General features: G+C 38.1%; 5 protein-coding genes across 7 annotated transcripts; 4 read left to right on the top strand and 1 right to left on the bottom strand.

Annotated features, from left to right (window-relative positions):
- Positions 1-139: 139 nt before the first annotated feature.
- LOC108569108 (translocating chain-associated membrane protein 1) lies at positions 140-1,647 on the top strand (the record flags this gene model as incomplete). The annotated part of the gene is made up of 5 exons (XM_017930529.1): positions 140-322; positions 391-525; positions 800-1,103; positions 1,167-1,460; positions 1,519-1,647. Coding segments are annotated over 5 exons (1,017 nt in total), but the record flags the coding sequence as incomplete, so codon positions are not given.
- Positions 1,648-2,372: 725 nt separating this feature from the next.
- On the top strand, positions 2,373-3,818 carry LOC108569109 (ubiquitin-conjugating enzyme E2 J1-like). The gene is made up of 5 exons (XM_017930530.1): positions 2,373-2,564; positions 2,639-2,855; positions 2,931-3,228; positions 3,287-3,489; positions 3,548-3,818. The coding sequence occupies exons 1-5, from the start codon at positions 2,528-2,530 to the stop codon at positions 3,627-3,629; spliced, it is 837 nt and encodes a 278-aa protein (XP_017786019.1). The 5' UTR covers positions 2,373-2,527; the 3' UTR covers positions 3,630-3,818.
- A 189-nt stretch (positions 3,819-4,007) lies between these two features.
- LOC108569111 (ADP-ribosylation factor-like protein 13B) lies at positions 4,008-5,539 on the bottom strand. Its single transcript, XM_017930532.1, has 3 exons — positions 5,320-5,539; positions 5,034-5,238; positions 4,008-4,972 (listed from the first exon to the last, which is right to left on the bottom strand). Exons 1-3 carry the CDS (start codon positions 5,355-5,357, stop codon positions 4,013-4,015), a joined length of 1,203 nt encoding a protein of 400 aa, XP_017786021.1. The 5' UTR covers positions 5,358-5,539; the 3' UTR covers positions 4,008-4,012.
- Positions 5,540-6,118: 579 nt separating this feature from the next.
- Positions 6,119-6,907, top strand: LOC108569110 (DNA-directed RNA polymerases I, II, and III subunit RPABC4). The gene is made up of 3 exons (XM_017930531.1): positions 6,119-6,294; positions 6,424-6,516; positions 6,769-6,907. Exons 1-3 carry the CDS (start codon positions 6,243-6,245, stop codon positions 6,789-6,791), a joined length of 168 nt encoding a protein of 55 aa, XP_017786020.1. The 5' UTR covers positions 6,119-6,242; the 3' UTR covers positions 6,792-6,907.
- A 1,269-nt stretch (positions 6,908-8,176) lies between these two features.
- Positions 8,177-17,238, top strand: LOC108569112 (protein argonaute-2). 3 transcript variants are annotated; one of them, XM_017930534.1, is made up of 11 exons: positions 8,177-8,382; positions 9,963-10,128; positions 13,352-13,665; positions 13,795-14,423; positions 14,482-14,932; positions 15,197-15,427; positions 15,488-15,742; positions 15,806-15,990; positions 16,076-16,409; positions 16,478-16,677; positions 16,751-16,859. In XM_017930534.1, the coding sequence occupies exons 2-11, from the start codon at positions 9,972-9,974 to the stop codon at positions 16,857-16,859; spliced, it is 2,865 nt and encodes a 954-aa protein (XP_017786023.1). In that variant the 5' UTR covers positions 8,177-8,382; positions 9,963-9,971. The 3 variants fall into 3 exon arrangements, with proteins under 3 accessions (XP_017786023.1, XP_017786022.1, XP_017786024.1); XM_017930533.1 differs by having other exon boundaries at positions 8,178-8,382; positions 14,482-14,944; positions 16,751-17,238; XM_017930535.1 differs by lacking the exons at positions 8,177-8,382; positions 9,963-10,128 and adding an exon at positions 11,027-11,175 and having other exon boundaries at positions 14,482-14,944; positions 16,751-17,238.
- Positions 17,239-18,598: the final 1,360 nt, after the last annotated feature.

Below are 18,598 nucleotides of genomic sequence, written 5' to 3'. Positions count from 1 at the left end.
TCTCATCTGACACACATCCACAGCTGCCTGGATTCCTGACATATGTGACCAACTTGTAGGTTAGACGCCAAGTCAGATCCAGCTGGAATTCAGGCAGATGATGAATGAAAAGTGTTCAATTCTACAATTGCAGTGCTAATGTAACATATGTTTTCAGTCCACGACACCAATTGCCTCAGTGTTCATTGCACTTCAGCACAATGTCACAGAGGCTGGGGAAATACCACTGTACACATCTGGCATCAGGGATTGGGCCGGGATCTTCTTCTACTCTCTCATCTGCATTGTAATCCATGCCATCATCCAAGAATATGTCATTGATGTAAGTGACTTTTACTAATTTTCACATGAAAATTTACAATCACGACACAAATGTTTTGGTATTTATAGAAAATCTCCAAGAGGCTGCATTTATCTAAATCAAAGTTGGCTGTTTTCAACACCAGTGGTCAATTAGCCATCTTTTATTTAATCTCAACTGTGTGGGGCTATGATATCATCATCAGGGAGAAAATGTTCCCCAATGTAAGTGCAACAGATTTATATATAACTTATGTTTCATTTCTGGCATATGTTTAAATTTTCTATATATATAATTAAATGTAGGTCATATTTGAATACTATTATTCTTAAATTCTCTTAAGTAATTCAATTCTAACTGTTTCTTATTGGACATTCTTGAAATTAAAATGTGGGGATTTATAAAAAAAATCTCCAAGTTGGCAGAGATCCAAATAATCAGTTTTCAGTAACCAATATGTATTAATAATTTGCATTTCTTGATGATATTTATGTTTAGATTTCGACCATCTGGACAGACTACCCATCACCAATGTCGTTCATGATGAAGCTGTTCCTCATCATTCAAATCGCCTACAGCTTGCACGAAATCCCAGAGTTGTACTTCCAACGCACCAAGAAAGAGGAATACGTCGGCAAAGCCGCCCAGTCGTTGGCCGCCCTCGTCATCATTGCCATACCGTACTTCCTCAACTTCAATAGGTTGTTGGTGTGCCTTCTCGTTCAGCACTTCAGCTCCGAATTGATGATCCACATCGCGCAGCTCGTGCAAACCGTTGACAAGGATGAGAAATTCAGCAAGAGTAAGATCAGATTAATATTTTTTTTAAAACTAAAGTAGCAAATCAATTAATAAACAACTTTAGTTACAAGAACATTGAGCAACTGCGTCATGATCTTGAGCCGCATCGTCAGCATCGTGATCGCCGTCCTGAGCTTGTGGTTCGGCTTCGCTCAAATGGAACAGAGGGATTTGGACGTTTCCACCGGATATTTCAATACCCCGATCATCAGATTGGCCATGCTCGGAGCCATCCTCGTGCTCCAGATCTACTTGACCGCCGTCGTCATCGGCAAGGAATTGGAGAAGGTTCGCGAAGCGAGGGCCTTCAACACCGTCCAGAAGGTCAAGCCCCAGAAGAAGGAGAAGCCCAAGAAGGGTGAAAAACATTACTAAAAGCAACGCGTTTCGAATTCTCAAATGTATTGCCGTTTCAGCTAAGAAAGTCGTAGAGGAATCGGACTTGCCCGAAGTGGACCAAAACACAAACAAGAACCTTAGGAATCGCTCGGCCCCAGCCGCTGCAAAGGCGAAATAAATTTCAAATAAATTATGATTACATTTTTCGTTTTTATTGTTTTACGTCCATTATTATTAATATTATTTTGTTGATACATTTATTTAAACGATCGAAAAGCAACAGGAAGGAAAAATCAACATTTTCATTTGCAAAGCGACTGCCCAATATATAAATATAATATATATAAAACACAATAGATAGACATAATTTCTACTTTTTTATAAGAAATACTACAAAAAAAGGGAACGTTGTGAAAAGAAAAGTTTACATCTTAATAAAACAGGAAGCAAATGTAAAATTTTGAGGCTTATGAATGAACAAAATGTATTTCAATTACGATTTTGTTGTGTGTACAGATTTTGCATTATTGATCAACAAAAAAAAAACATTGTTATTTTTAAAATTTTGAATAAAATAATTTCCATGTATTTATTATTTTCTAATTTTATTTTTTTTACCACATGCAATAAATATATATAATCATTTAAAGTTGTTTTATTTCAATATTATCTACAATAAAATTTACATAACGTTCATGTCTCACTTATTATCTAAAATACAAATAAATCTACAATATTTGCCAACAGTTTACATTTATGATAATTATATGATGTGAAAATTATAAATGGAAAGTAGCTATTACTTATAGTACGGTAATTGAGTTGTTAATAATCTTTCCGATTGGGCATTTCTAGGTCAAAAATGTTATGTTATGTTGATTAAGTTGCCTACATTTTGCATTTTGAGTTTACCGCTTTGCAGCTCGTTCGTTCTACCTGTCAAGAATTGCAATTTTGACGTGAGAATTGCGTGTCATTTGTTTATTTGCTGTTTTGTAATATTTAATAATTACCAATCAACAGTCATTCCATTGCATTCCACCAAATTTCAGTATCAAACCATACTCACCTTGATCAACTGCAGTCATGTCTTTTGAAACCCAGTACAACTTGAAAAGTCCAGGTGAGCAATGCACTGGGATTATTTTTTGTTGTTGTGCTTTGTCTGAGTTTCCTCCTTTTTGGTTTGATATGTAGGTGTTAAGCGCCTGATGAGGGAGGCCAAAGAATTGGCCGAACCCACAGAGGAGTATTTTGCCAGTCCATTGGAAGACAACCTCTTTGAGTGGCACTTCACTGTCAGGGGTCCTCCAGCCACAGAATTCGAAGGTGGATATTACCACGGAAGGATTCTGTTACCCACCCAGTATCCGATGCAACCACCAAACATTATCCTCTTGACTCCCAATGGAAGGTTATTTTAGGCTAAATTCAGTGGAATCGAATACGAGTGTACATTGAACTTGGGTGTTGTTCTTTTCTTTTTTAGATTTGAAATTAACAAGAAAATATGCCTGTCAATTTCTGGCCATCATCCTGAGAGCTGGCAGCCCTCTTGGTCAATACGAACAGCTCTTTTAGCTCTCATAGCCTTCATGCCAACATCTCCAGCAGGTACCATAGGTTCTTTGGACTACTCCCCTCAAGAGCGCAAGAATCTCGCGACCAAGTCGCTGGATTGGAACTGTAGCTCGTGCGGCAACATCTCGCAAAAGCTGCTGCAGGCTCCGCCCCCGACCAATCCCACACAGGAGGAGTCAACGTTGATCAAAGAAATCAACTTGAAGGTGGACCGGCGATTGAGAGATATGCTGTTATCACTCTGTGTGATTGCATTTTTTGTAGGCTGAGGAGGATTCCGCTAAGAAAGAGGGTGGAGAGAGCAAAGCGAAGGAGGACGAGAAGCTGGAAGAGCCGGTCTCTTCACCGACAGGTGATCAAAGTACTCTCAGGCAGCGCAACGTCGTCGATGGTTCGGCTTCTGCTGTGAGCGTTGCTCCTAGCGCAACGGACAGCTTACTCCAAGCGTCCATCAGAAGCGTGAACAGGTAACATTTACTAAATACAGTTTCGAATGAATGATTGATGGATTTGATTATTTCGAAGGGATAAGTTCTGGTCCACGATAATCTGGGTAATCCTCGCGATGATTCTGCTGCTGGTTATAAGAAGGGCATTTTTCCTATAAACTTTTTCACTTTTAAAATAATTCTATATGAAAAATTATAACATATTTAAGTTGTACATAATCGTAATAACATAAACAGTAATTAATTGATTTAAACAATTTTTAAGAATTTTTAAGTGCATCTAATCTAGTGATCTATTTAGTTCCTTTCTGTTTTTATTACATGAATGTATGAGAGATGGCATAAAATGTGTATGTATTAAATAATCATGTCTTGTTTGTTTTCCCTAAAGATCTCCACTTCCGCTCATAATTCAGATACATTTATGTATGTAACGCTTATCAAAAAATTCATTTAAATATTGTTTCATTTATTGTAAATTAGATAAATTCACTACAAATCGCATAGAAAATATTATTAAGTATATGTAGAAAATAATCGTTTAGATGTGATTGATCTCGCTGTATCGGACGTTTCTGTTCTTGGAGGATATCGGGGGTAGGACGTTACCCGGCAGGGTGGCTGTGAAAACGCGTATGTCACCAGACCCATTCTCAACGGGCAACGACAATTTAGGCACATTGGTCACAACGAAAATGGAATCACCCGCCGACTTCAAATTTCTTCTATCCTGCTGACTGCTCTCCGACTTTCTCTCGGTCGCACTTCTAGGTTTCTTGATTTCCAAATGGACAGGCGCCACCTTATTTGCCATCTTAAAGTTGAAACGCTCCTTCGCATGGCCGTTCTCCAACGCCAAATGTTGCCTCACTATGTTCGTAGCGGACTTGGGTCTCGTCTCCTCCGGTACAACCTCCTGCTGTATTGTTCCGTAATAGACGTGCGCCAAAGACTCATTCGACTCGCTGGTGTCGCTATCGCTGTGCTTGAACTTGTTGTTTTTGATCACGAAGACATCGCTCAAAGGCAACCCATTGATTTGCTTGGCAGTATCTTCGACTGTCCTGCGTGCCTCCTGCTCGTTCAGCAGTCTCAATCGCTCGATCTTAGCCTCGCGTTCCTTTCTTAGCAGCTCATTCTGCACGTCCATATCGTATTCCACGCGATCATTCAACGTGTCGTATTCCCTAATTATGTAATTGATCAACCAACTGTACCCCTTTTTGATGCCGGGATCAATCTTGGATTTGGCGTGAACTTCCGAGGCGGAGCAGGTCTCGACCATCGCCGGACTCTCGCATGCGTTCACCAACATCTCCAGCTGCAATTTCTCTATCAGATCTATATCATCCAAAGCGTTCTCGTGGTCCTGCTTGTTGGCCAACACGAGCAGCGGTTTCCCACGCATCTTCTCGTGCGAGATCACTTTGGTAAGCGATTCCTGCGCTTCATTCAACCTCTCGTAATCGCTTGAATCTATTACGAAAATGACTCCGTGCGCCTGCAAAAGCATACACAATTACTTGACAATAGCAAAAACACTTAATAATTGATTTTACTACATCGACAAAGTATTGCTCCCAAATGTCGCGTATGTCCGGCCTTCCACCTAGGTCGTAGACCTTTACGTCGTAGTTCAGATAGGTCAAAGTGATCACCGAGAATCCGACGGTTGGAACGACCGCGTCCAACGGTTCTCTGCTCAGGTTCTTCACCGCCACAGTTTTACCCGCATTGTCCAGACCAAGCAGAAGTAGGACGATCTTCCTGCAAAACAATACAAAAAAAACCACACACACACACATCTTGCAATCTATGCTCTGCGATTATATAGTGGTTAGCACTTACTTTCGGCTCTTTCTATTCAAACAACACAGATTGCCCATTTGTCTCTGTCATTACTTGACTTTTCGCTTTTAGTCATCTTTGGTATGAAACGGGGAATTCGCGACCCGCCGTCGTCGCCACCATTTGTAAACAATGCCCGCATTTGTTGTGATCGCACTCACCGCCGTCGCGATTTTCAAAATCCAGTGCATCCAAGCACCCAACAAAAATCAATAATCCACAAGTAATCATCATTTTCCACTATTCAAACTTTGTAATTAGTAATTAGAATCGAAATTGAAACGCAATTAAAAGGATAGAAAGAAAAAAACCCTTTATGCGAAACATCAATTAGAACACAATCGACCATAATGATATAGTTAATCCTGTTACTTGATTGTTTATTACTTATTACTTTACCATTACAATTACTTTAATTATTATACATTAATCAAGTTTTTGTTGAACACATACACATAAAAACTGACCTAATTTTGAATGAGTTTGACTAGAAATCACGCAAATTATTTAATAGCATTTAAACATAATTGAAATCGTTTTTTAGTTAGCCTTAATTTGAATATTAATAGTTTAAGAAGTAAGCTTTAATATCATCATCATTTGTATATCAAATTATAGTAAAAGTGTTTTTCAAACAGCAACATTTTTATTATTCATTGAAATTTCATTTAATATGATTTAATACTCATTTATTTCCGTAATTATCTATAATAGTTGTTATTTTGTCTCGTTAAATAATTTCAAATAAATTGAATTTCAAATTTTGTCTTTGTGAATATAAAAAGTTTGCAAGGTTGGTATCATTGAACAAGGACGATTGCTTGGTTTTTAAGTCGTCTGCTGTCAGGACGACTACTTTATTCGTATTTTGGAAGCAAATTAAGTTTATTTTTGTTGATTAGTGTGGAGAAACTCGAAGGAAAATGTCCGAGGGAGGAAAAGAATCGAAAACACCCATGGTGTATATATGCGGTGGTGAGCACCAATTCCAATTTTATATCTAACCTTAAAATACTCATGCCTGCTTTGTTATTATTGAAAAAAAAAATAGCAAACATATCGAAGTAATGTTGAAGTTTCCTAAGTAATTGTATGTACTTTTAGAATGCCACAATGAGAATGAGATCAGACCCAGAGATCCTATCCGATGCAGGGAATGTGGTTACCGTATCATGTACAAGAAGAGGACAAAGAGGCGTATCCTTTTAAAATTACTTATAGATAAATCATATTTATTTACGTAGGATGAAATTATTATTTTGTTTTCTCTTGTATTCTAAGGTGATGAGTGCAAAATTGATTCTGTGTATCCAACTAATTATTGTCATAATGATTTGCTTGACTTATTGAGTATTTATAGAGCAAATAGTGGTTGGATATTTGTATCAATTTGTTTACGTTAGATGCTTTTTTTTCTTCTGGATGTTTTCCTTAATTTGTGGTTTCTAGTGATCGTTTTCGATGCTCGCTGATCGATCAAGGGCTTCTTCTAATTTAGGCTAAGTTAAATGAATGAATATATACATATTCTAAGCGTATTTTTTTTATTGGATCGTTTAATAAATGCGTAGTTCGTAAGTGAAGATGAGAGCGTTGTTTATTTATTTATTTTTCTTCTGTTCCACCGCTGCCCGCGCTTTGCTCGCAGGGCTGATTTTATGTGTGTGAATGTGTGCGCGTTGTGTTTGCTGAATCGATCTCTCTGGGGGTCGGAGCGGATTCAAGGTCAGCTCGCAAGGGTATATTTTGACCAAGCGAAATTCAAGGTCGCTCCCTCCGTCGGATCAATAGTGCTAAATATATGTGAGTTGGCGGTGAAAGCATGAATAGAGGAGGGCCCTACGTGCAGAGAGAGAGAACGTGGGCGGCGTACTGAATGGGGGAGAGATCGCGGAGGCGGTCCGATCCGATCCTCATCTGCAATTTACCCATTTTCAATTTCGATGTTACGCATGTATCGAACGAAGGGTGGTGATTCTTTTCTTGAAGAGGACTTCGTTCCGTTCCGTTGACGATTTCGGAGGTGCGCTGGCACTCGGACATTCATGTTTCTCTTTACACGTCCGAATTCATTTTGCACACGTGCAAAACGCAACAAGCTTGCCGTTGCGTAACCCCGTTTTGCCGCCAAAAACACGAAGGAAATTTTACTTTGAAATCGCAATTTTTCATCCGCTTTCATCCATTAACAACTATTAACACATTCCTAAAATTCTTTGTTTGATCTATAATATCTTTATCATTTCATTATCCTTGATTCCCATACGATAGAAAACAAATTTCAAACATTCTTAAATCTTGAATAAGTAAGTTTACATAATTGGATCAAATTTATTACAAGAAATTTCATTCAACTGAAATAATTCGCAATGGTTTCAGTAGTTTTTGTTGCTGTTTATTAATAGTTGATTGCCGCAAGTATATTAATTATAGTTTATACATTGATTAAAACGGATTTTAAAAGCATTCAATGATTATTATAAACAATAAAAAGTTTTGAATTTGAGGTCAAATTTATAAAAATGTATGATTACTAGCAATTGTTAGTCTAGACTTTAATCTCCTGTTAAAATATGTATATCTTAACATGTGATTATGAAACTGAAAACTGTAGGAAAATTTCAGTTTATTACAAAATTGTTGGTACGATTAAGAAATGTGGATTCGCAGGGTACAAATTAATAACATTGTTTCATTTTTAGGTTTCGATTGATTTTTTATTTATATACTTGTGTGGAAATGTGTACGTGGAGGATAAGTGTTTGGGTGGGAAAACGGTCCGTGGAAAATGCGGGAAAAGCGCGGCAGCGTTCGCGATGCGGAGACGCAACAGAAAACTTGCGGTGACGCACGCATGCGTCCGACCGCCGAGCGTAGCCAAATCCAGAGACCTAGACATACAAAACAAGTGCTATATATCGCAACAAAGATATGGCAAATTGAGCGCGATTCGAATACAATTGCCGCAGGAAACGGTGCGAAAACCGCGTTACGGAAGTGTGTGCGTCCCGTGGTGCGAACCCAGACGAGTGTCAAATGATTTTCGTGCAGAAATACACCTAGGTAGGTAGATATATCCAGCATCGAAACACCAATGTAGAAGATTGATGGATACTACATATACACATACGTATACATATACACGCATTTATATACATACAGAAAACAACGTACATCTATGTATATATGCATGCATGCATGCAGACAACACACTGACAACCTTGAATTCGCCGTGTTGTTGTTGTCTTAGGACATGGCACACTCGAAATTATCCATGGCTACGAAAAAAAAAAGAGAAGAGAAATGATGGTTGGATATCCAACATTCTGCGCGTTACTTAATTTTTCGTGACGTTGAACCATTGTCGCGCTCCTTCTTCCTCGCTCATCACCGGTGCGTAATTATCCTTCTTTCGTCTCTTCACGCACGAAGATGACAGTGCCCACGGATGTGCTCCTCCATTCAGCACACTCTTGATCGTCCATAGTCATAATCCTTAATGAATCCTACCTATTCTATTCGGACATCGGGGATCGTCAACCCCTTTCGAAGATGTCCCTTTTCCGAGGCTGCGAAAGTCCGAGAAAGGAGAAAGCTGAAGCTTTCACGGTCCCGTGACCCACAAAACGATGCGAAATTTCGACGAATCGATATTTACAATTTCGCTGAATCGAGAATTTCAGTTTACGGAGAATTACCTGAAGCTAAACTTGCTATAAGTAAATATACAAATTATTTAGTTAACATTAAACATATTTCAGACTACTGAAAATCATAATTCTTAACAAAATTTGAGTAAAATTCGCATCACACAAATGAACATTTTTGCTTTATACTTTCATTGGTTTTAATTGATTTTAACTATAATAGACTTTTGGTCTACCAAGAACAAAACAGTTTTTTTTTTTGAGAATTTATTGTCCACATTTTGTAATATACAATTTAACAGTTTTAAGAAAGAAACTAATACATTTTCATACTACAAAACTGAGACAAATTAAATTTAAAATGATGCCAAAAGTCCATTTTATCTCTTAAACTATTTTGAATTCGTGATAACAGTATTGTTTACTCAGAGATATAACATACATTGAATCAATATAAAAAATATTCACTGTCTATTTAATGTTGACATATAAAAGAGCTTTCATCAGATTCCTAAAAACGATTTTAAACGTACGACAATGTTATAATTTCAATAAATTAATTTTTGAAATTGCTTCAATATCAAATTGTTTGCAAATAAATATGTTAATGTTAACTTATATAATACAAATAAGTATGCTAAATAAACGTAATATAATGATTTTATTCAAGAAGATTATAGAAAATCACTAACTCATTGATTATAAATTGAGTTCTAATTAAATCCTTGAGTTTTGTTTGTAAGCTTACAAAACAGTCACACATATGGTTTTAAAGCTTATTTAAATTACAGGAAATACAATGTATTCTTTTTTTTTATGAATCAACTCGAGTCTGTATTTACGTATCGATTAATTCTACACACCCATACTGTCATTTACATACAAGTTTACTACACATATATATATAAATACGTATCGGGATGAATGGTTTCGCATCAATCAGAGAAGCTTTGCAACAATTGCGAATGAATATTTATTGAATTATTTTCATTTCAGGAATTTAGGATGTCGGTGTCAGCGGCGGAAGCGGACAGCCGGATGCAAGCCTCCGGCATTCAGCAGCTACTCACCACCGACCTGACGACACTCTTTCACAGACAGGGAGTGCATGCACCTCCACCCCCGCATCCCAACATGCAGCAATCCAATATACCGTCAGTTGGTAAGATTGTCTCACTCACCACCGCCACCACCACCATCGCAAATTCAAATCTTTGCTCTAGAAACAATTAACTAAATGATTTATTTACAAAAAACTGCATTAGTTTCATCTTTTTACTTTCCAATATTATCATTACTAAATATATAATTGGAAATTAATATTTCTCAAAAGGTCAGATTAGATGTCGGAGAGTTGTGGTATTGAATCGAGGAGTTTTACCGATAAGCCGGACGAGCAGATAACAAGTACTCCATGAATGTTTTTCCGAGATTAAAAAGAACACTCATTGAAATCTAAATAACAACAAAGTATTTTGTAAATAGAGAAAAAATTAAGAGCAAACGTTTGCAAGATCTCGATTAGATCATGTAATTAAGTAAACTTTATGAAGAATTTGATTAATTTTCATTTATCTGCAATAAGCATTGCTTCTTTTTACGTAACGATTGTTTTCAGTTATATAAGACTTCAAAATTTGTAATTATAATTAAATAATCATGAAGGTGGAAGATTTAAATTGAATTTGAACTGAATTTACGATCTAACTTAAATCTCTTTTTAAAGTAGCAATAGATTTGAATTTGTATTTGAATTGTAGATGATTTCATTTTATCACTTGGCGAAGAAGCTAGGAATCTTAAGAGAGCTGAAGTTTGGAATGCGCGTATCTTATCACTCCCCCGAGTGAGCGACCAGAACAATGGCCATTATGCAATCAAGAGAGTGCACTTGCAGATAGGAGGAGATGTGACCTTCCATCTGGAAATCCAAGAAATATCGCATCATCGAAGAGTGTATCAATTTTTGAATTCGTATCGAAACGCGACCTTCGGTTGTTAGATGTCGCTTTCGTCGGAGGATCCGCACTTGCGGAAGCATCGTGCAGGGGGCGTAGCGCTCGGTGACGTCACATCCTAGTTTGCAAATGTCTGCCAGGCTTTGTAACTGATATAGACAGTATTTTTTTTTCGGAGGAATTGTGGTGTGTTTTGCGTGTTTGTGTGTTGGATTTGTCTTAAGCCGAGATGTATCCTCAACCAGGAGGGCGTAAGTTACCAGTTATCCCGAGCCCCAGGATCAGATACGAACTGCGGGTCTCCGTGTCCTAGTCATTCTTTTGTTTATCACTTGGGGCACACACGTACAGCGAGATTTCACATAGCTCACTTGGATGCTCTCTCGCACGCACATACATCGTACGAGCCGAGTCTAGGATCCGAATAGCATAATACGTTTACTCAGTAGATTCGCGTGATTTCCTGGTGCAGAAATGCACAATTTATCCTTCGCGTTCGTTCTCTGTTGTTTGTGTGTCTCGAGGCTCTTTAAAACTCCTGTATGTGACAGATTCTATTTTCGTTCCACTATTATTGATACTTAACCTATCTATAAAAAGGTAATTGTGGAATTCATAATAAGGTCAGAACGGCGTGTCTGGGATCTGCCTTACGCGATGCACGTCTGTGCCTTCCGAGAAAAAGCGTCCGTGATTCATAGTAAACTGGAAAAACGTTTGTTTTCTTTTTTCTATATATTGTTTTTCCAGTTTCAGTTAGGTAAATAAATAAGCGTGGGGCTCCAAGGCAACCCCATTTTCCGAAAATAACATTAGTCTTTTGCGTTTTTCCCACTTGTTACATTCCGGTTATCGTTATCTGGTAATTAAGTTAATGCTTCGATTTCTAATTGCCGTAAACAAACATTACATCTTGCATACGTTTGCTTAGCCAATCAAGAGAAATATGTTTATAAATATGCGTTAACCTGATTCGCGGAATAAATATGCACACACATGTTCAATGTTAATATCATTATTTCCCATTGAAACTTTCAATTCGCCACACACTTCGGTCGAGTTTGCTGGGAAAGAAACGACGAGGCTGGCAGGCAGTAAATAAATCATCGGCATTCATTCATGTGCAACAAAAACATTTACTATAAATTGCACAAGCTCCGGAGTATCTATTTATGCGTACTTCAATTAGCAATGAGCCTCGTTATTTAATGACCATATATATATAAATAGCCGTCGCCAAGAAAATCAGAAGCAAACTCATTTAACATTCATTGAAATTATTGGACCTTCATATTATAATAGTGTTATTTCTAGACTTATCGTATTTCCGTTTTATTCGAAAATTTTACAAACAAACATTCCATAAATCAATTAATTTCCACTTTGTCGCTCGTGTACATTTGGTAATAGAATGTTGTTCAAAACATTTGCTATATTTTAAAGGTCTCTTAATTTATATTTATAGAATAACACATGTTTATTATGTTATAAATCGCAACTTCTTGATTTATCACAAGAGGCTGGTCATTAATTTTCCAAGTCTTGTGTGTGAAACTAAGCAATTTACTTTGAAAACTTCCATATGTTACGTTCACATACTTTACAAGTTGATCCACTAGTAATTCATATGTAATGTAGTTTGTTTTTAATGTATCTATTATTTTTGGAATACGATTGCTACAATGTTTGACAATCCATAGTGTAGTTATTTGAATACATAAAATGTATTGGATAAATTTATTTATTTGTTGCTAAAAATTAAGTTTAAAAATTTGCATGTTGTTATATCTGGAGACAAGCAAATGTGCGGCAAGTGGTGCATAAAAGGTCATCGAACTAGAGGAGCCCGTCTGCCTCTACGTATCGATCAACTTGCACTCCTCATTGCATCCGAGAAACACTCGCCCTAAGGATCCACGGGGATCCATCCTTCGTTGCATTCGACGGCGCCGGACATCGGTCGTCGTCTCTTCTATCCCCCCATAGATCACATATATCTGTTGCGTAACTACGCTTTTTTTCCCATTCGTTGGGGAGACGTAATCTAATCGGTCCGCATCAGTCCAACATTATGTCGTTCACATAAATTCACTTACTAAATCACTTATTTATTTTTTTTGTTACCGCAATTATTTCATTATCAGATGATAAACTATAAATAGGTGCATTGAAACTGCCTTATCCTCAGATTTTTCTAAACATGTTAATTGAATCTAATCATAGCGTATTGGTAACTACATGAAATTATTGGGTATACCAGTGTTTCTAGACCTCTCAGCAATATTTCATATTTATATATAATATAATTTAAATACTAATATACTTACCATTTCATTGGTTTCTCTTAAGCGTTTATTTGTATTGAAGATAATTAATTTGTAGCTTTTTTAAAATTGATTTTTAAATGAATATTTGTGTATTGAACAGAGTCATGGCAGGCAAGCCCTCCGAGGCAGAGCGGAAGTCCGACCACGCAGACGACCTTCACAGATCCACTCGCCTCAGGAGGCGCAACTCCGAGTGGAAGCACGAGCACGGCGGTGGCCCTCACCGGAACAGGAGCCGGTGGTGCACTTGCAACAACCGCAGAAACTCCACATTTCCAATGCCCGCGCAGACCGAACCTCGGCAGGGAAGGCAGACCCATTGGCCTGAAGGCCAACCACTTCCAGATCACGATGCCCAGAGGATTCGTACATCACTACGACGTCAACATCCAACCTGACAAGTGTCCCAGAAAAGTAATTTTGACGCTCTATTATTTACAAAATGCATTTTGTTTAAGCAAAGATCCTAGATTCTTATTTGAATATAGAGCATTTTGATAAATATCCATGTTCATGTAATAAATGTACGTTTGCTTGTTTTAGGTTAACAGGGAGATAATAGAGACTATGGTACACGCGTATGGAAAGATCTTCGGCACACTGAAGCCTGTCTTTGATGGACGCAACAATTTGTATACCAGAGACCCGTTGCCGATAGGCAATTCTCGCGAGGATTTAGAAGTGACGTTGCCCGGGGAAGGCAAAGATAGGTTGTTCAGAGTGTCAATTAAGTGGATAGCTCAGGTATCACTGTACGGTTTGGAGGAAGCTCTGGAGGGTAGAACTCGCCAGATCCCATACGAGGCAATCCTTGCTTTGGACGTAGTGATGAGGCATTTGCCGTCGATGAACTATACTCCAGTTGGAAGGAGTTTCTTTAGTAGTCCAGAGGGTTACTACCATCCGCTGGGAGGTGGTCGTGAGGTATGGTTCGGGTTCCATCAATCGGTGCGACCCAGCCAGTGGAAGATGATGTTGAATATTGACGTGTCCGCGACAGCGTTTTACAAAGCCCAGCCGGTTATAGAATTTATGTGCGAAGTGCTCGATATTAGGGACATCAACGAACAGAGGAAACCATTGACCGATTCGCAGCGTGTCAAGTTTACCAAGGAAATCAAAGGGCTCAAAATTGAAATCACTCATTGCGGAACAATGCGGAGAAAATACCGGTAATATTAGAAATTAATAATTTTAATTGAACGTATCTTTAATTACTCGTATGTTTAGTGTTTGCAATGTGACGCGAAGACCTGCCCAGATGCAATCCTTTCCCTTGCAATTGGACAACGGTCAGACGGTGGAATGCACAGTAGCCAAATACTTTTTGGATAAATACAAGATGAAACTGAGATATCCGCACTTGCCATGCTTGCAAGTGGGACAGGAGCACAAGCATACTTATCTACCGTTGGAGGTGTGCAACATTGTGGCAGGACAGAGGTGCATCAAGAAGCTGACCGATATGCAGACGTCGACGATGATCAAGGCGACGGCTCGGTCGGCGCCGGATCGTGAGCGCGAGATCAACAACCTGGTGAGGCGGGCCGACTTCAATAACGACATCTACGTGCAGGAGTTCGGTCTGACCATCTCGAATAACATGATGGAGGTCAGAGGTCGCGTTCTGCCGCCGCCGAAGCTACAGTACGGAGGTCGAGTCGCTTCCCTAAGCGGACAGGTGGGCTGGCACGTTAGTTTCCCTCATTGTTTTTTATTCTAGTTTTTAGATCACAACCTCACTTGTGATACTCGTGTGAGTGGTTTAGTTATTTGCCTGATTAGTGGTAGTTACATACTTAAATGTTGCATCGATCCAGCACTCAGCCGTTTGTATTTCTTATTATTTCTTATCTATGAGAATGATTGTTTACTATATGCTAGTAGTTAGTGTCCATTAGTGAATGTTTGTAAGATATACCAGTTGCTGGCATAATTTTTTCAGAGCAAGCAACAAGCGATGCCGAATCAAGGAGTTTGGGATATGAGAGGGAAGCAATTTTTCACGGGCGTTGAGATCAGGGTTTGGGCAATTGCATGCTTCGCCCCTCAGCGAACAGTGCGCGAGGACGCTCTCAGAAATTTCACCCAGCAACTTCAAAAAATAAGCAACGACGCCGGAATGCCGATCATCGGACAACCATGTTTCTGCAAATACGCCACCGGTCCAGATCAAGTACATCACCTCCCACATCTTAAGAAAACATTTATTAATTTATTATTATTATTTTGTTAGGTCGAGCCCATGTTTAGATACTTGAAGTCCACGTTTCAATCGTTGCAGCTCGTCGTAGTAGTCTTGCCTGGAAAAACTCCTGTTTACGCGGAAGTTAAGCGCGTCGGAGATACTGTCTTAGGAATGGCCACGCAATGCGTGCAGGCTAAGAACGTGAACAAGACATCACCGCAGACACTCTCGAATTTGTGCCTGAAAATTAACGTCAAATTGGGCGGCATTAACTCAATATTGGTTCCGTCAATCAGACCCAAGGTAAAATACATTTCATAATTCTATAAAAAGATTGAATTTTAAAACATTGAATTTTAAATTTAGATATTCAATGAGCCTGTCATATTCCTCGGAGCTGATGTTACACACCCACCGGCTGGTGATAATAAAAAGCCGTCAATAGCAGCTGTAGTAGGGTCAATGGATGCACATCCATCACGATATGCAGCAACAGTTAGAGTACAGCAGCACAGACAAGAAATAATACAGGAGCTCAGCTCTATGGTCAGGTAATAACTGCAATATATATTAATAACTTTCTTTATATGTTGATTGATAATTATCCTGATTAATGTATTATGTATTTCTTTGCAGAGAGCTATTAATTATGTTTTACAAATCGACGGGTGGTTACAAACCCCATAGGATTATTTTATATCGGGACGGCGTTTCCGAAGGACAATTTGTCCAACTTTTGCAGCACGAGTTAACAGCTATCAGGGAGGCATGCATTAAACTGGAATCGGATTACAAGCCGGGCATCACGTTCATCGTGGTGCAGAAGCGCCATCACACCAGACTCTTCTGCGCTGACAAAAAGGAGCAGAGCGGGAAAAGCGGTAACATCCCGGCCGGGACCACCGTCGACGTGGGCATCACCCACCCAACGGAATTCGATTTTTACCTTTGCAGTCACCAGGGTATTCAGGTATTCTACTCGAATCGCACTTTGGCTTCCAAGGTCTTCTTCAATTGTGTGTCTTCTTTGCTTTGCAGGGTACGTCCAGGCCATCACATTATCACGTCCTGTGGGATGACTCGCATTTAGATTCGGATGAATTGCAATGTTTAACATATCAATTATGCCATACTTATGTTCGGTGTACGCGCTCCGTGTCGATTCCCGCTCCAGCCTATTATGCCCATTTGGTTGCATTCCGTGCGCGCTATCACCTCGTCGAAAAAGAACACGACAGGTATGTTACTTCTTCCATCTTCTATATATTACATCTATATTAATACGTGTTCTGTTTATTTCTATTTTTTCAGTGGTGAGGGATCTCACCAGTCGGGTTCTTCTGAGGATCGCACGCCGGGTGCTATGGCTAGAGCGATAACCGTACACGCCGACACCAAAAAGGTCATGTATTTCGCTTAGTGTTTAAGAAAGTACGACATTCTGTTGATTTACTAGTAGCAATAGTTAGTAGCAAAGCAACAGTCATGTCGGCTGAGCACGAGGGAGGGGATTCAAAGAGCTGCTTAATTTTCGAAATCGATAATTATGATGATTAGTAATTAAACACAATGCGTGCGCGAGCGCGCGCGCGCGCGCTATTCGATGTACAAAATACCCAAGATACTTACAGTATGTACTCGAGTGCTCACATTTACAAACTTAGAACGCTGGTAGCTTGTATTGAGTAGTATTTTTTTCTTCGGTTGTAGGTAGGTAGGAATATGTTTTACGTTTTTCGATTTGCCAAAAGAGTTAAAATAAACAAATCATGTATATTTGTATCTATATCCAAAAAAAAGAGAAACAAATGACGCTACGTATATATGTACATGTATGATGTATATCAATTCATAGCAAATAAGTTTTAAATTAATTTCGCGAACGCGACCACAGACCACACGGATTGACGGTACTACATAATTGCTGCTGATAAAATGCGCGTGTATATAATATACAATGTGCCTGTTAAATTTCGCGGTTACATTATTTGGGGAAGAAGCTCTTTCGCGTCCGAATCTTGCTTCGTTCCGGTAAACGAAGCGTCGTATGTCGATATTCTATTTTATTGATTTTGTTGGCGTTAGTTGTTACTAGTGTTAACGGCTGCACGGCATTATGTGATAAAAAAAGGATCGGTTCAATATATATATATATATATATATGTATAAATATATTAAAAAAAAAATTATATTTGGAAAGTGTAACGGGGATATTTTATAAAATTAATATAAGGCAAATCGTGAATTAGGCATATGTGATCTTGGAAACATTGTTAAGTAATAATATATGATATCTAAGTAAAACGGTTAAAAATAATAATAATAAATCAACTGAATTGTACATTTATCAATATTGAAACATATATATATATAAAATAAAAAACAAGAAGTAATATACTATATATATATATTCATTGTGACTCGAAAGAAGAAAGCTGTAGAATAATTCCGAGACTTTGCAATTAGGGGAGGAAGTGTACTTGACTTAATTTTAAGTGCCAGTAATTATATGAAGTTTAACAGAATGGAAACGGAGAGTTCGAGGAGAAATCAATGATTTGTATTGTATTAAAAACTAAGGTAATATTAAACTACGATAATATGTCGTCGATGGACGGGGATTCAGAATATAGCTTTAAATATACAAAGAAACAGAACATTAAAAATGAAACATTATGGCAAATATTCTAGTTTTAAGATGTATTACTGTAAAAGAACAAATTGATTCCGTCAATGCATAATAACATTTACAAACTATATATATATATTATATAAACTATAAATGAACGGAGTAGATGATATTGTATCAGGAGTATTATATAAATATTATGTCGAGACGATATTGGTTCGCATTGCGTTTGAATATTATGTTTAAAAAGAAGAAACAAGCGATTATTATTATAATTATATTACAAGTTTGACAATACGTGAAACCAAATAGTAGGAGCTTAATCAATGGCATTCATCCTTCATCAACTGTTGATCGCTACTTGTCCCTATCTGATTTTCCCCACCACTTTCTTAATTTTAAATTAATTAATTTGTTGTACTTTTTTTTTCTTGTTTCCTCTTATTATATAGTAAAATTAGATCATCGTAGATTGTTATGTAATGCTTATAGCAGCGCCCACCCCCCTCATACTCCGACTTTACGCAAAC

The sequence above is a fragment of the Nicrophorus vespilloides genome, unplaced genomic scaffold (genome assembly GCF_001412225.1).
Source record: "Nicrophorus vespilloides isolate i.1.1-1 unplaced genomic scaffold, Nicve_v1.0, whole genome shotgun sequence".
Classification (NCBI taxonomy): domain Eukaryota; kingdom Metazoa; phylum Arthropoda; class Insecta; order Coleoptera; family Silphidae; genus Nicrophorus; species Nicrophorus vespilloides.
This window is presented reverse-complemented; position numbering and strand designations above follow the sequence as displayed.

Coding starts and splice junctions, on each gene's coding strand:
- LOC108569110 (XM_017930531.1), top strand. CDS start 6,243: ATGTCCGAGGGAGGAAAAGAATCGAAAACACCCATGGTGTATATATGC. Junction 6,295..6,423: donor CATGGTGTATATATGCGGTG/GTGAGCACCAAT, acceptor ATGTACTTTTAG/AATGCCACAATGAGAATGAG. Junction 6,517..6,768: donor CAAGAAGAGGACAAAGAGGC/GTATCCTTTTAA, acceptor TGTGGTTTCTAG/TGATCGTTTTCGATGCTCGC.
- LOC108569109 (XM_017930530.1), top strand. CDS start 2,528: ATGTCTTTTGAAACCCAGTACAACTTGAAAAGTCCAG. Junction 3,229..3,286: donor TCAAAGAAATCAACTTGAAG/GTGGACCGGCGA, acceptor CATTTTTTGTAG/GCTGAGGAGGATTCCGCTAA. Junction 3,490..3,547: donor TCCATCAGAAGCGTGAACAG/GTAACATTTACT, acceptor ATTATTTCGAAG/GGATAAGTTCTGGTCCACGA.
- LOC108569111 (XM_017930532.1), bottom strand. CDS start 5,357: ATGGGCAATCTGTGTTGTTTGAATAGAAAGAGCCGAAA. Junction 5,239..5,319: donor TTGAATAGAAAGAGCCGAAA/GTAAGTGCTAAC, acceptor ATTGTTTTGCAG/GAAGATCGTCCTACTTCTGC. Junction 4,973..5,033: donor GGGAGCAATACTTTGTCGAT/GTAGTAAAATCA, acceptor ATGCTTTTGCAG/GCGCACGGAGTCATTTTCGT.
- LOC108569112 (XM_017930533.1), top strand. CDS start 9,972: ATGTCGGTGTCAGCGGCGGAAGCGGACAGCCGGATGCAAGCCTCCGGC. Junction 15,991..16,075: donor GAGCTCAGCTCTATGGTCAG/GTAATAACTGCA, acceptor ATTTCTTTGCAG/AGAGCTATTAATTATGTTTT. Junction 16,678..16,750: donor GTCGAAAAAGAACACGACAG/GTATGTTACTTC, acceptor CTATTTTTTCAG/TGGTGAGGGATCTCACCAGT.